Raw genomic sequence first — 15,691 nt, 5'->3', positions numbered from 1 at the left:
ATTAATGATTAAAACAACTCTCCCCAATTTAAGTTGGGCATGCCCAGCTAAAAATTGTCTTCTCTGCCTCCCTTGCAGCTATTAGTGGCCACATGGCTATGCTCAGACCAACGGTATGTGAGCAGAAGTGCTATGTACAGCTTTCAAATCATCTCTAATTAAAGAAAAGTCCCTTACTCTGAACCTTCTCTCTCTCTCTCTCCACAGCCCCTTTTCCATGGGCTGGGACAAAATCCCAGTAACAAGCCAGCTTCAACCATACAGTTGTGAACCAACCCCTAAGACACAGTGAAGTAACAAGACGGAAAAAACTCCAGTTCTTAAATGACTCGTGAAGCAGGGCTGCTCTCCCAGCCTGGGCCACCACATTGTGACATGACAGGCATCTCCATATCTCCATATCTACCTGATTTAAAACAATGTATTTGGAGTGGGAGTAGGAATCTTTGTTATGGTGGCTTAGGCTTCACCCTAACAAATACACCCTTCTTCCTTAGGAAGTATAAAATAACCCCAAGATCCCAGGACGCAGCCTTGTGTTGTGTGGTGCATCTCTGCAGACAAAGCACAATACTTTCCCAGACCTGCCCTCAGCTCAGGAGTGCTCTGGGACAGCAGAATATGACCTTGTCCCCACCTCAGGCAAAGCAGTGGAACTGCCCACGCCCAGAGCAGTGAAGGAGCACCACACCAACTTGTTCATCACTCCGCCAAAGTCACATGGGTGCGGAGCAGACAGCCAAAGAGACAGAGAGGCCTGAGGGGGAACAAGGAAGGATGCAACAGTGACGTCCAGTGACCAATGACCACATGCCAGACTGAAATGAGGAGAGTGTGGCCAACAAAAATAGCCCTCCATGCCATCGCCCCTACCACTGGCTGAGTTAGTACTAGAACTTAACTAGCCCCCCTAGAACTTAAATACAAGTTCAAGGAAAGGGAAAGACATGACTCCAATCCAGATACATTTTCATGTGCTCACAGTGTACCCATTTGTAATCAAAACTAAGGTGCCGTTGCCAAATAAAGAGGTCTTCATTTCGTGAACATCTGAGTTTGTGCCCTGAGGGTCGTCGCTATTGTACCAGTGGTCACCTGACACTTAACACCAGACAGAGAGTAAGGACTATTTCACTGGCGCCCCACTATTACAGCACCTATGAGTTAGGTGCCCTATTATCTTGTTTAAAGAGGAGAAAAAGAGGCTCAGAGAAGCTGCACAGCATGGGGATTCTCTCGACATCCACTGCCCTGACAAACAGTCTCCAATGTCCCAGCCCACTCTCAGCCCATGTGATCTGGGCCGGGGCCCTTGCACAACTCCAGGCCTAAGACGATCATTTCACTACTCTCCTGAGTGATTTCTCCCAGAGAAGTTCAAAAGCAGTGCCTCATGGGATTTTATGGAATCTACTACATAAGGGTGTCTGGCTTCTCCTCTGGTCTTGAACTTGAGAGGATGGGAGGCTGAGACTGAAGGCAGGGAGCAAGCAGACCCAAACATGGAGAGAACATCTGTTTGCGCACTGAATCCCACTGTGCCCTAGGGACCCCTATCGTGGGATTATTAGTCACGTCAGCTGTATCAGTTTGCTGAGGCTGCCACAACAAGTTGCCATAAACTGGCATCTTCAAACAACAGAAGCTCATTCTCCAACATTGTTGGGAATTGGAAGTCCAAAATCAAGGTGTCAGCAGGGCCATGCTTCCTAAAAAGCCTCCAGAGGAGGACCCTTCCTTGCCTCTTCTGGTTTCTGCTAGTGGCCAGCGACCTTGGCTTTGAGCTGTGTAACACCAATCCGGCCTCTGCTACCACACAGCCTGCTTTCCTCTGAGACTCCCCCTTCTCTTCTTTTTGCACGTCTCTGCGTCCAAATCCCCCTCTTCTTAGTACAAGAATGCTGGTTCTTGGATGAGGAGCCCACGCTAGTGACCTCACCTTCACCTGAATACGTCTTCAAAGATTCTATTTCCAAATAAGGGGACACTCCTAGGTACAGGGGGTTGGGACTTGTGCTCAGGGGTTTCACACCTGCCTGAGCACCTGCCATGTATGGTGCTCAGTGTGTAGACACAGGTCAACCCACATCATCAGCCAATAAATTCCTCCTGATCTGAACTATTTTGGGTTGGGTTTTTGATCATTTGCATCAAGAAAGAGGTAGAGCCAAGAATCACCCCCAGATCTCCGTCAGCAACCATGACCCGGAGCTGTGCCCTTAACCACAGGGCCGGACCGTATGCCCCTTCAACCCCTCTCTTCTGAAAGTCAGTGGCTGCACTGGGGCAGAGTCAACTCTCTTCTAGCTGCCTCGTAGCTACTGCATCCGACACATTCAAGGAATGCGAGAGTGACTGCTATCTAATGAATCAATCAATGACTGAATTAGACATGGTTTATCATAGGGCAGTAGGCTGAGCGATGACCAGGATTTTTATCTTGGAAATAAAAAGTTATTGATTGTCCGCGCCGCTGTATTTCAAGACTGTCCCCTGATTTTGAAGGATCACCCCAGGTGGTGATAAGAAGAACGTTTCCCCCTTCCCAGACGTTTAATTTTCAGAGTAGAACACCAGCCCTGCCTCTTTCGTAGTCCTGGCTGTGTTTACTCCAGGGCCTGACAGAAGACTGTAATTTCAGCTTGTTATACTAAAAGTATGAAAATAAAACTGATCTCTGCAGAATCATTTTAAATGAAAACTGCTTCCTGGAGGCAAGCGGAGGAAGCACACTGATTGAAAGGGAGCACGGCGCTCTGGGCAGGAAGGGCACTGGAGTGCGGGCCGAGTGGGAGGTGGGGACCGGGACTTCTGCAGAAACAGATGCTTGTCAAAAAGGCCATTTGGCCCAGGTCAGATGTCTGGTGGCCTCTTGCCCAGTTCCTTTGGCTGAGGGCCAAAATCATTTTGCAACACCACTGGCCACCGACTGCATTTTTCTTTAAACCCTACCCAGCTGAGAACCAGCCAATCCTGCATGCCCAGCCTCGTCCACCCCTGGCCAGCTGAACCTGAGTGAGCAGGGGACTGGCCTGGGTGGCTCAGCTTATGGAAAAGGTAGATTTGGGGCTATATCCGCAGGCACTTCCACGCCCTGTGTGTATTAGTTGCCTGTGGCTGCCATAACACAGTACCACAAACTGGCTGGTGTGGCTCAGTTGGTTGGAGCATTGACCCATGCCCAAAAGACTGTGGGTTTGATCCCTGGTCCAGGCCTGTATGGGAGGCAACCTATCAATGTTTCTCTCTTTCCCTGCCTCTCTTTTTCTAGAAAGCAGTGAAAAAGATGTCCTCGGGTAAGGAAAAACAAAGCAAAATGTAAGGTGTGGCCTAGCGATCACAGTCCCTGAAGTCAGACAGACCAGGGTTCCAACTCTGCCCCTCAGCTGTGAGGCTCTGAGCAAGGTCCTTAGCCTGTCTGAGCCACGGTCTCCTTACCTATGAAATAAGAAATGATTTCTCCTTTATACCACTATGGGAATGAGGCCGTGTAAAATGCTTAACATTGGAGATGGACACAAGAAATAGCAATTAGCTATTGTGAGGGCAGGAGGCATGTTGCATTCATTTTCACACCCCCTAGCTAACCCCTGGCTGTGTGCCTTCTGTATCTTGGGCCTTTAATGAATGTCTGTGGAAGGCAAGAAGGCATAACTGGAGAAACGCAGCTGGGTCAGGCCAGACAAGCCCTGGATCTCAACTTCATTCTGCAAGCATTTTCTGAGCACCTGCCGTGGATGGTGCTCAGTGTGTAGACCACTGGAAGAAAGTCGAAGAAAACACACAGCCTAGCAGGGAGACTGCTTGATTACAATACAGTGTACCTCCTTCCTTTGATTTTCCATCCTTCACGCTCCACTCTATTGTACTCTCTTAGTATTGGTAGAGTTTGGGAAAGCCCCTCCCAAACTGTACCATATGCTCTGGGAGTCCTTTGATGGAAGAAAGGGTTCTCTCCTCGCCACTGAGTCCCAAGGACTTGGCTATGTACCTGACTCCTAACAGGCATCTGATAAGTATTTGTGGGAGTGCTGAGTATTCTGCTGCTATTTCAGAGTCTGACTCCAGACCAAGATGAAGAACCACCTCCAGCCTCTTGGCCTGCTGGGTATGATTCTTGATAGGCCTAGAGAAAAGATGCCCAGAGAATCTGTCCCTTAGCAGAAAGCTTGAATGCTAGGGGAGATGGAGACAGGGTACAATAAAATGTATCATAATACCACTGTGGGGGTAGGAGCTCTCAACTACTAGACCAAGAGTAGACAAATTAAACTGCAGGAGAAACTATGACATCTCATTCCTCTTCAGGAATGCAATGCTCTGCACTCAGGTTAGGAGGCTGACCTGGAGGCCCAGAAACACGGTGAGAAGAGAAAGTCAGTACAGGGTTTCCCAACCCCCCACAAGGGAAGGAGCAGAGCAAACCGTTAAACTCTGCATATGTGCCCAGGAGTAAAGGGAAAGAAGCCCCATGTGGGCCTTAGGGATGGAAAGTAATTCTTAGAGGGGAGAGAAATGAGAATTTCTGGTGGCTGGTCAGCCTGGCTAGGTGACTTAGGTAACTGCCCTCACAAATAGTAGGAAGCCAGGCAACTTACCTGGGAGAAGGACACACCAGCAAACCCTCTCACCTGGAGAGTCAGGTAGTCCCTCCCAAGCCAAGAATTCTTAGGGTGGACTGAAGAGGAAATAGCACACGGGTCCAAAAAAAAAAAAAAAAAAACGGACCCAGGAGTGTTTATGACGAAATAGGAGGGCACAGTGTTCTCTGCTTCCACAAATCGAACGAATTTGCACCTGTGTTTCATTTACGGGGCCGACAGCGCACACGAGTTGATTTAATTGAACTGTGAATGAGTGAAGGCCAGGGAGGAGCCTGACCTCCGCCACCCAAACCACTGCAGTGCAGCAGCAACGCCACTGGGCCCGGGAGTTACCCCGGCCCGGATTTCCCCCCGCACCACCTTTCCGCTTCAGCGCTGGGCGTCCAATCGCTTGGCTCCTAAACAGTGGTGACTAGGAGGCAGGTGGGGCTTGGCTCCGACGCCTCCCGGATCCCCGGGCTTCTCTCTCTCCAATCCAGGGCCAACCTCTGCCGCAGGGAAGGTCCCTCCCCAAAGGCTGTCACCAGATGGCGTGGAAGAAAGTGGCACCGAGATAGACAGGAAAGTGCTGGAGGAACAGCGCACCTGGCAGGTCGCGCGGGGCTCGGCTGCCGAGGCCACCGGGTGCGCGTCCCCCTCCCGCGCGTCCCTGCCCCGCCACCCAGGTAGCTGGGCCCGGGGCTGGCGGGCGCTCGGCCCGGCCCATCCCTCCTGGCCGGCGCCTCGGCCTCACCTCGCTCACCAGCCCCTGCCAGTCGCTCTCGGTCCTGTCGCCGTTCATGGCCTCCTCCTGCAAGCGCGGGCGGGCGGCCGGGACACCACCCTCCTCCGCCTCCGCCTCCTGCTGCGCCGCCGCCGTCGCTGCGACCCGGCCCCGCCAGGGCCTGGAGCCTCCGAGCCGCTGCTCCGCCGCCTCCCGCAGCCGCCCGCGCTGTCGCCTCCACGTCAGCCTCGGGAGGAAGGGGAGGAGGAGCCGTGGCCCGGGCCCGCAGCCACAGCCCCGCCGGCCTGGCCTCCCCCACCCCCACCCTCCGCGCAGCCCCGGGCCGCGAAGACCACGCCCGGACTGTAAGGAAGGGGCGGCCGGGTCTCAGCTCGGAGATGACCCCTGACCCCAGCACTGCCACTCCGCAGGAGCGGAGGCAGGCAGGGACCACACCTGTCTGTCCCCCGCAGGAAGCATGTATCCCCAAATCCAGCCCTTTCCTGACCACCATCAGGTCTCGGGCCAGCGGACTGGAAGCGCCGCCAGGGCAGGGCGCTTTGCTCTGCTCTCTGATGACAGATAGGTTCGGGGCCTGGCACGGGGTAGGTGCTCTGCAAAGATGTGTTCCACACCTGAATAAATGAACCACGTGTCAGACACTTAACATTGTTTTTCCAGCTACTAAGGTTTATGTATATTTATTTCTTAAATTATCAGCTGTCAAAAACAAAAAGAATGAAAGCAATTAAAAATAAAATAATACTGACTTCTAAAAGGTCCAAAGGCTGAGTGCAGCGCCTCACACGTGGCAGGAGAGGTGTTAAAGACGAGGCATCTGCATGGACCTGCGACTTCTAAGAGGAAGGACTCAGAGAGAATGGCAGGGGGGCAGGCCAGTTGCACAGGAGTGGATGTCATTCAAGGCGCTTTTCCTGTGCCACCTAAAACCCTCCAGTGGACCACCTGCAGCCATGAGCTTTCCAAGCTGCAGAAGCCCTCGCCTGTCCAGACTCGCAGGGCCCGTGAGAGGTTGTGAACCCATGCTCAGGTGTACAGTGTTCCAGCCAATGTTTGCTGGTTACTTCTAGGCCATATCAATACGGCCTAGACCCTGGATCCTGGACCCACCCTGTGAGGTGGAGGTTATCCCCATGTATCCGATGGGGAAACACAGACTCCACTCGGCCGTCTGGCTCCAACAAGCCCTCTTCAGCATCCCAGAGATCTGCAAATGAAGTAGCACCCCTGGGAGTTGGAAAGATTGGATTCCGTTGTTGGCCTAGTTTTGTTGACATGGTAGACTGTTTGCAAAATGGTGTGAATAATTTCCTGCCCGTGTCCCAGCCATCTCCAGTGACTTTGACCCTTGGATCAGCCATGTGACTCTCTCTGGCTGAGGCAATGTTTGCAAACGTGCTCCGAAAAGAAGCCTATAAAGCACCTGTACAGTCAGGCTTATTCCTGCTTATCAGGGGAACCTGTGGTCCCCGCCAGAGAAACAAGCCCAGAAAAGCTTGCTGGATAACCAGGGATTCATGGCCAACCACCACTCAACTGCCCCATGTGTGAGTGAGGCCACTGACCCCCAGGTGCCACAGCAGAGACCAAGCAGAACTACCCTGCTGAGCCCTGCCCCATTTGCTGCCCCACAGATCACATGCCACATAAACCATCGTGGGTTTAGGCCACTAACATTTGGGAGGGTTTGCTATCGGCAGCAGGAGTGAGGAAGAGCCTGCATGGCCTCAACTTTCCCTGGTAGCCCTTAAAAAGCGATAGCCCCTGGCATCATGACCTTTAGGGTCCTCCTCTAAAGACTGATCCTACGAGTCTACAACAGATTCTGCCAGGCCAGGGACTGCGAGACTGCTAATCAGCACATTTGTTCCAAGCCTGTTCTATGCAAATCCTATATTCATCCCGAGCGCAGTAACATTGCAGACCACAGTCCCTGTCCTGGGACGTGAGGGTTTGCAAACCTTACTATTGAGGTTTTTCTCTAGGGAATAATTGGAGAAAAAGAAGGGGCTAGAAGGCAGCCAAGGCTTCCTGCCTACTGGCCATGCTGGGCCACCTCATCTATTCTTTTAATTGGAGGAGGTGGAAGGAAGGTCATCCCTGAGCTGAATGTCTAGGGTTAACTCAGTGCCGAGCTCTTGCTCCTATCAGCCTGATGTCTCATGCTAGGAAGCAGGTACTGTCTGCCAATATATTGCCCCCTGGCAAACCATCTGGTTGCATTCTGACCTGTCGATGAAATAGACTGTAGGAAGAGTGGACATAACTTGGCCCATCTGCCTTCCGCTGCCTCCTGGTCTGTGCCTTGCTCTCGGCTGGCATTCAGGTGGGAGAGCATCCTGCTCCTTCCCGCTACCATGTTCAGCTGAGGCTTCCGGTGCTGCTGCTCCTTGGGAGTGTTCACTGACGCGCATTTCAGGCAGCAGGACAGGCCATCAGCAAGCTGTTGGGAGCTGAGGAATCTTACATTAGAAGCCACGTCCCTTTAAGACAACTCCGTGTGACGCCATTTCTCCTACCTGCTTTCCTTCTCTGAAGTAAGTTAGCCAGAGTTTAAGGTATTTTAGAATAAATTTAAGGAGGAAAATCAAAGCATGGCAGGCCTCTTCCCTCCCCGGCATGTGGAGAAACGTCCCATTCGGTTGAAACATCCCCAGTTGCTGGGTTTTCCTTAGAGGTTTCACGCCCCACCTGCCAGCTCGAACTTGCTTCGCTTGTGAGACGTTGATGAAACCACAAACCACGGCAGTGTTGCTGCGAGCGATCTTTTTTTATCTCTTTTCATTTATGGAGCCTGACATTGAGTAATAATAATAATTAAATACCATTTAAGCTTTTAGGCACCTATAGAAGAAGGCCTCTAGATACCTCATCCGCAGCAGCCCAAGCTAACAAAAACATAGCTCATGATATTGCTGGTTAACGTTTTTCAAAAAAATAAACTACTGTCCTTACCTCTGACGAAAGCAGTGCATTAGAGACTTCATCTGACAGTCCATTTGCACAGAACCAGTTTCAAACCAGGGGCCCTTGACTGAAGTTTCCCACCTTGAATGAAGCACTAACACATGGTTTTAGCCTCTACTTTCTTTCTTTTTAAAAAAATTTAAAGGGAGATTTATTTGCTTGGCCTTAGAACGACAATGGTAAAATCTCCTATGACCTAGGAAAATTGCTATAAATATTTTAGCTTATGTCTCATGTTTTTTTCTATGCATTTATTTGGGGAGATGCTGCTTTTTACTATGGTGTAATATTCTGTCTTTTCTGCCCTTTTGTAAATGTAAAAAAATAAATGCTGTTAATACTAGTTACATGTTTTGAAAGCCCACCTAAGGGGGGTTTATTTATTTTTTATATTTATTTTATTTGTCAATTACAGTTTACATTCAATACTATTTTGTATTACTTTCAGGTGTACAGCATAGTGGTTAGAGAATCGTATATTTACAAAGCGTTCCCCCGATTTCTCTAGTACCCTCCTGTCCGTACGTAGTGGTTGCAATGTTATTAATACACTCCCTAAGGTGTACTTTACAGCCCATGACTGTTCCGTAACCACCCATTTGTACTCCTTCATTCCTTCACCTTTTTCACCCAGTCCTTCAAACCCCCTCTTTTCTGGCAACCACCAATCCACTCTCTGTGTCCAGGAGTCTTTCTGTTTTGCTTGTTCGTTTATTTTTTGGTCTCTGTTTTCACGTCCCCTTAGCACTCTGAAAAACCTCCGGGGACCTAGCTTTTCCATATATATTGTAGCTGCGGGGCCAGTTCCGTTTATTTATTTATATGCACCTACAGTGTTAGAAGAAAGCGCTTAGATGCTTCTGAGTGATGCTTTCACTTTCAAAAGTTGGAGAGTTCTAGATGTGGAAACTCCAAAATAGCTTGATCTAAGAAATTGAACCAGCAGATACTGATGAAAACAAAGGAAACAAAATTAAAAAAAAATCTCTGGAGAAATTTAGAAAGAACAACATGAACTTATTGTTAGAAACCTGAGCCTCCCCTTACACGTTTTCTACAGACTTGCAAGATGACTCTGGCCACGTCCCCACAGCCCCAGACCCCTGCCCCAGGTGGGCGGGGAGGACCCTAAAGTTTTTGATACCTCTCCAGATAGTATTTTCTGTTCCAATTCCGGCTTCCTGAGCCAAATGTCAGAGTTCTCATGGAAGGAAATGAACCAAATCTCCAGGAGAGATTTCTGGCTCGGTTTTTCTTTGAACTGTATGGCTGGGCAATATTCACGGCCACTCCTTGCCCAACTCACTTTTCTCCTGCCTGAATTAAGAGACCCAGTCTGATGAGGCTGGGAAGGAGATGCTTCATAGTGACTGTGTTCTACAGTGGTCAACAGACACAGATATACAGATATTTTATAAAATATAGATATTTCAATTAACTCTATGTGAGCCAAGGCCCCCAATTCTTGCTCTTGTCAAGGGAAGGCCATTTTGACGGGCCCTGCCAGGAGACCCCATGGGCTGGTTGCAAAACAAAAAGCCTTCCTTTGTCCTTGATTTCATCCAGGGGCAGGGGACTGCCTGTCCCAGTGTGCACTGCAGTCAGGCTTCCTGCAGAGCCTTGAGACCTGAGGTTCCCCAGGACCACTGGCCTCAATTCTGCAGAAGATAAACCTCCTCTTTTCCCCCTTACCTGGGGATATTCTGCAAAGGGGCTCATCCATTTTTCTACCAGGGCTGGCAGCCAGACAGGATTCTGGCCGGGTTCCTGACTCAGAGCATCCTCTGTGTGATAGCCCCCTGAGTCCCTGGGTCTTCCGTCTGCCCCCACAAAGCCTTCCCTGCCTAGGAGCAAACAATCAGTTGCTGGCTGCTCCCCCCAGCCCCGCTGGCTGCCAATCAGCGGGGCAGCAGGGGGTGGAAGTAAGTTCCACTCCCCGCTGAACCACCAGGAGGTGCTCAAATTGACGGAGTGGGGCTGATGATGGGCTGGCAGGCTGGGGACCCAAGACTGTCATCCAAGATTGATGGAGTGGGGGAGGGGGCAGGCATGGGCGTGATTGGCTGGGGCGTTGTGGGGCAGGGGGTAGGGACTAGCAGGAGCAGAGGGGCAGCTCCTTCTGCTGATGGAAGTGTTCCAGGAGGGGGCGTGGAGGTGTCAGCAGGAAGGGGCGATCTGCTGGGGGAGGCGGGGGGAGATGTGGGGCACTGGGCCTCTGATGAGAGGCCAGAAAATCAGGAGCCAGGCAGAGAAGTGGAAAACCTGGGGCACAGTGGTTGGTGGGCAGGGAGGAAGATTTGTTGGACTCATGGGGGGTGTGGGGGGAGCAGTGGTCCGAGGAAGGAAGTAAATGAAAAAGAGGCAGGAAAAGTCACTGGCCTCTCAGATGATTCAAATTTGTTGCACTTATTGATAATGTATTTCATTTCTTCTGCGTGGCAGGGTGGGGGGGTATATGATTCAGCACAAATTGGATGTAAATTTATGGAAATGTAGATGCAGAGAGGCTGCAGGCGGGAGTGGCAGGCAGGCAGCCTGAGTGGCCCTGGTGGGGGCGAGGTGACCACTCTCTGGACTTGGGGAGCTCAAAATAGAAGCAGCTGACTTGGGGGCCACTGGCCTCCACTTCCAGCCAAGAGAAGAACTGACCCTGTCGCTCTGGAAGGACTATTTTTAAAAAGAAAAGTCTGATGACTATCAAAACTAGAATCATCTACATTGTCCTTCTGTCTGACTTTTGTCTTAGGGTCGGGGGACAATTTTTATCCAGCAGAGATGATCGGGGGAGAAAAAAGATTAACTAGGACCCACTGTTACACAGAGTTGGCTAGGGAAGTGACAGAAATGTTTTTCCCCTCTGCACTGTGAAAGAATAATGGGCTTGGGAAGGGGAAAAAAAAAAACAAAGAAAACAATTTGCTAGAGAGGGTGAAAAGGTGGCATTTCATATAAATGGCCAGAGCTGGTAAAATATTTATTGTCCATTAGGCTGCCCTTCACAACACTGTGGACGCTGATTTTTCTCTTCCCCCCTTCAAACTAGGCCATGATGTTTATCTAAGGGTGTGCCTCTCCCCATTCGCTGCGGCCTCTCCAGTCCGGCCGTGACCGTGACAGCCGAGGGAACCATCCGCAGTTTGAGGGTGGCCTCTCTGGGCCATTTCGGAATTGGGTATCCAACTGGGAATTGCAGGGAGGCAGGAGGTTCACACAGTAGAGACAAAGCCAGGCCAGAGGGGTTTGCTGTCCCTTCATCCCCATGAAAGACAAATATTCTTTCTTTCCGCCAAAGCAGAGATGCCCTTCCATGTCCAGAGCGTTGTGGCTGTCCCCAGCTGCTGTGGCTCACCTGGTCTGGTGGCAGGCAAAAAGGTATTTAGTGGCAGCCCACGGCCACGGTATGTGGGCATATCTGAGCCAATGTGTCAGAGGATGGCGGTGATCTGTTCATTTTTATTACATTCATGGGGCAGAATCTGTCAGCCCTTGGCGACACCGATTATAATGCTTTGATCTCTTTCAGTCACCGAAGGGCAAATTTCTCTTTGTTCTCAAACAGAAACACAACATGGCAAGTAAACATGAGTTCTAAAAGGAAGCTGTCACACAGGGTGTTTATGAGCTTACCCTGTGCCCGCTGTTGCCCCGAGGAGCTTCCCTTCGGGGAAGGGGACACAAATGTGTGCCTTAGGGGCCCCCATGTGACACAGCAGTTGCCATTTGTTAACCCTGTTTATTCCCATGGGATAGAAAAAGTAATGTTAAAATATTATGAGAGTCTTAGGAGGCTCTCTTTTAACATATAAGGTCATTTATTCACTTGACAAACACTTCTTGAGCATGTATATGCTGAGTTAGGCCCTGGGAAATGACCAGGCTTAGACCTGGTCCTCGGTCCTTGAGGCCCTTAGGCCAGTGGCCTCAAGCTGCTGAGCACTGCAGATCCAGGGAGGGATGGCCCACAGCTGGTCTCTTCAGAGATGACATGTCACACAGGCTGAAAGGACCCATGATGGGCCGTGGAAGCTGGAGCAATTTAGTACACTTAGAAATGGTTGGAATGGCAAATTTTACGTTACCTATATTGTACCACCACCACCACAACAAAAGTGAAAGAAAAAAACACCAAAAATGAACAGCCAGGTCCTTGTGGAAAGCCAGGACAAGGCGAGATCAAAGACTACAAAGGCATAGAAAGTATACGCTGGAGAGTTTACCCATCCAGTCCCAGAGCATTTAAATAAGAGGAAGCAATGACCCCTTCACAAAGGGAAAGGTGGAGAAACTGCACAAAAACTTCAGGAAGGGAGCGTGGGTTGAAGCAGTGAGCATGGAAGCTGGGACACCATCACCTCTCCGTGACTTGCCCTCGTCCACACTGTGAGCAGCCTGGGCCGGGCGACCTTGGGGATCTGTGACTGTATGAAATTAAAGCAGAATTTTACATTTGAATGGAACTCCGTACAAAAGGTTAGTGGAGGTGGTGTTCATATCACTCGAGACAGATTACAGCACCAGAGAGCATGAGAAGTATGAGGAATCTGAACAATCTGAACCCTCGCTTTATACAAGAGAAGAAACCAAGGCCCAGCATGATGGAAGTCCGAGAGCTTGTGAGGGACAGAGCTGTGGTGGGAGCCCAGACTTCCGATTCTCCATGCCCTGGCTCTTTCGCAGTACTTACAGGTTGCCAATATCTGAGGTTCATAAGAGCAGAATTCTGGTTATTTATTGCTGTTCAATAGACCACCCAAAAGCAGTGGCTTGAATACGAATCTATCATAGTCTCCTGCAGCTCTGCAGGTGGAATAGGCTCAGCTGGGGGAAGTCCGATGGCTGTGGTCCTCTGAAGACATGGCTAGGCTGATTGTCCAAGTTGGCTAGTGTTCACTGCTGGCTGTCCGGTGCTGAGCACCTATCCTGTCTCTCCATATTGGGCTTCCCACAACATGGCATCTGGCTTCCCAAAAGGAGTTGCCTAAGAGCAAGTGTTTCAAGAGAGCGGAAGTGTGTCTCAGTCCATTCTGGCTGTTGTAACAAAATTTCAATCTACCATGCACTGGTAGCTTAAAATCAACAGAAATTTATTTCTCACAGATCTGGAGACTGGGAAGCTCAAGATCATGATGCAGGCAGATTCAGTGTCCAGTGAGAACCCATTTCCACGTGTCCGTCTTTTTGCTGTGGTCTTGCCGCAGTGGAAAGTGAGCTCTCAGGGGTCCCTTCCATAAAGACCTAAATCCCTGTCACGGGGACAGAGCATTCATGACCTGATAACCTCCCGAAGGCCCCATCTCCCGCCTCGAAGTTAGAATTTAGACATATGAATTCTTAGGAGACAGAAACAATTCAGGCCACGGCAAAGTGGAAGTTGCCAGTCTTCTTAAAGGCTAGTTCTAGAATTGGCATGGAGTCACATCCACCATATCCTTTTGGTCAAAGTTCCTCACAAGACAGCCCAGGTTCAAGGTTGATAAACAGACTTCACTCCTAGATTGGGTTGCAGTGGTACCTCGTGTGTGCATGGAGATAATTGGATGGTTACCATCTTTGGGAACAGGTGACCATAGCAGTAATTCTGATTTTTACTGCAAAGTATCCTTTGGTGTCTTCTTTGCAAAAAGAATATTAGGGAGGTATTAACCAAGCCTGGCATTTTTTTTATCTATAATAGAAATAAAATCAATTGAATTCAGGCCTCAATACAAGTGTTTGTTTGTTTGTTTGTTTGTTTGTTTAGAACCTACTAGATCAGGGATCATTTAAGCCAAGCCATGACATAGGCAAGTCCCTAAAAAAAGCAGTCAAATGAGGAATGCATGAAGGCAGGAGTATGGATAAAAAGGTGGAGCCAATAATGACAGGCACTGAAAGGCCCCCATTTCCCTTTATTACAAAAGCAGGGAAGTATAAAAGGGGCTCTCAGCTCTGTTAGAAATAAACTCCTTGAGGGCAGGGATTATGATATATTCGTCTCTGTATTCCTACTGCCTGGCACAGACTATGCGCTTATTCAATGCTTAATAAATTTAGCTCCGTTTAAGTACCGCACTTCTCAATAATAATGTGCACTAGCATTTACTGAGCACTTGCCATATGCCGTGCACTCTGCTAAGCAGTTCACATGTGTCATCTAATCTCCACAAAACTGTGTGTCTGTGGTTATCACAGGCCTGACATTCAGCAGGGAAAAGTCAGGAAGGCCGAACTGGTTGTCGAAATATTAAAATACTTCCACATAGGTTGGTAAGTAGCACCTTCTCTGTATCCCTTGAATGAGCCCATTACCTCTCACCTCTTTTCCCACCGAACACCCCAGCCCAGGAGAGACCCAGGTAGGCATTGCCAGGGAGCCCCCATTAGCCTGGCAACTCTGAGTGTTTCTTTCACAGTGGTCCCGTCTTGGCCTGATCTGACCAGACCTCAGTGGAGTAGACAGAACCCTGGCACATGAGTTGCTGTCATCTCAGCAGGTAAACGCTTGGTGCCTCTCTAGCTGCCAAAGACTAGAATGAATCTTTAGAACGGATGAGCTAGAGTCACTCTCCCATGGCCACAGGTGTGTTCAGCAGCCTCTGTAGCATGCCTAATGGGTTGTTAAAGATTTTGAATATCACTCCTGATTATCTACATTTGAGAGAAAAGGAAGCTGTGAATTTTAAAGAGTTTTTACATGACTTGACCAAGGTCCCATGGCTAGCAAGGGGCGGATCCAGGATCCGTGCATGCCTCTGAGATCCAAGTGCTGGGCTATCTCACAGCGCTCCGTTGTGGGTGGGCTGGGGCTGCTGTAACGAAGGATCACAGGTGGGTGCTTTCAACAACAGGTGTTTATTGTCTCACAGGTCAGAGGCTACAACTGTGAGAGCAAAATCGGCTGTGTTGGCTCCTCCCAAAGGTTGTGAAGAAAAGGTCTGTTCCAAACCTCTCTCCTTGGCTTGTAGATGACCACTTTCTCCCTGTGTCACTTCACATTGTCTTCCTCCTACGTGGGCCTGTTTGTGTCCGAATGTCTCCTTTCCATAAGGACACAAGTGACATTGGATGAGGGGCCCACCCTCCTCCAGTGTGACCTCTTCTTAACTAACTACGTCTGCAATGACCGTGTTTCAAAAAAAGTCATATTCTGCGGTGCTCAGGTTGGGGGACACACCTCAATCCATAACAGCTATTTTCTTCCTTTCCGATGAGACTTCCCACATCTTTGAATAACAGACTTCAGTAGGCATCTGCATAAATTGTCTGGTCCACTAGATTCTCAATGAACGCTTAATGGTCCCCAAGGCTTCCCGGCCTTACTTCAACCAGAAGTGGTTTGAACAGGGGCTCCTCAGCAGCATGTACCCTTCCCCCATGCCATCCATATCTTTCTATTGTGCCAATCCATTCTGACATC

At 49.7% G+C, this 15,691-nt stretch overlaps 1 protein-coding gene across 3 annotated transcripts in view; it reads right to left on the bottom strand.

The window, feature by feature from the left end:
• The window catches only part of CCDC149 (coiled-coil domain containing 149), a 96,068-nt gene extending 90,284 nt beyond the window's left edge, over positions 1-5,784 (bottom strand). The window contains exon 1 of one of the 3 annotated variants that reach the window (XM_053672366.1): positions 5,338-5,784. In XM_053672366.1, the coding sequence (XP_053528341.1) occupies positions 5,338-5,385 (48 nt within the window). In that variant the 5' untranslated portion in view covers positions 5,386-5,784. Of the gene's footprint in view, positions 1-4,598; positions 4,679-5,337 lie in introns of those variants that run through there. The other 2 variants (XM_037155508.2, XM_037155509.2) reach the window with 2 other exon arrangements.
• Positions 5,785-15,691: the final 9,907 nt, after the last annotated feature.

Source organism: Artibeus jamaicensis, unplaced genomic scaffold, assembly GCF_021234435.1.
Source record: "Artibeus jamaicensis isolate MK-2021 breed Jamaican fruit bat unplaced genomic scaffold, CSHL_Jam_final contig_76, whole genome shotgun sequence".
Taxonomy (NCBI): Eukaryota; Metazoa; Chordata; class Mammalia; order Chiroptera; family Phyllostomidae; genus Artibeus; species Artibeus jamaicensis.
Note: the sequence above shows the minus strand (reverse complement) of the source record. Positions and strands in the feature narration are given on the sequence as shown.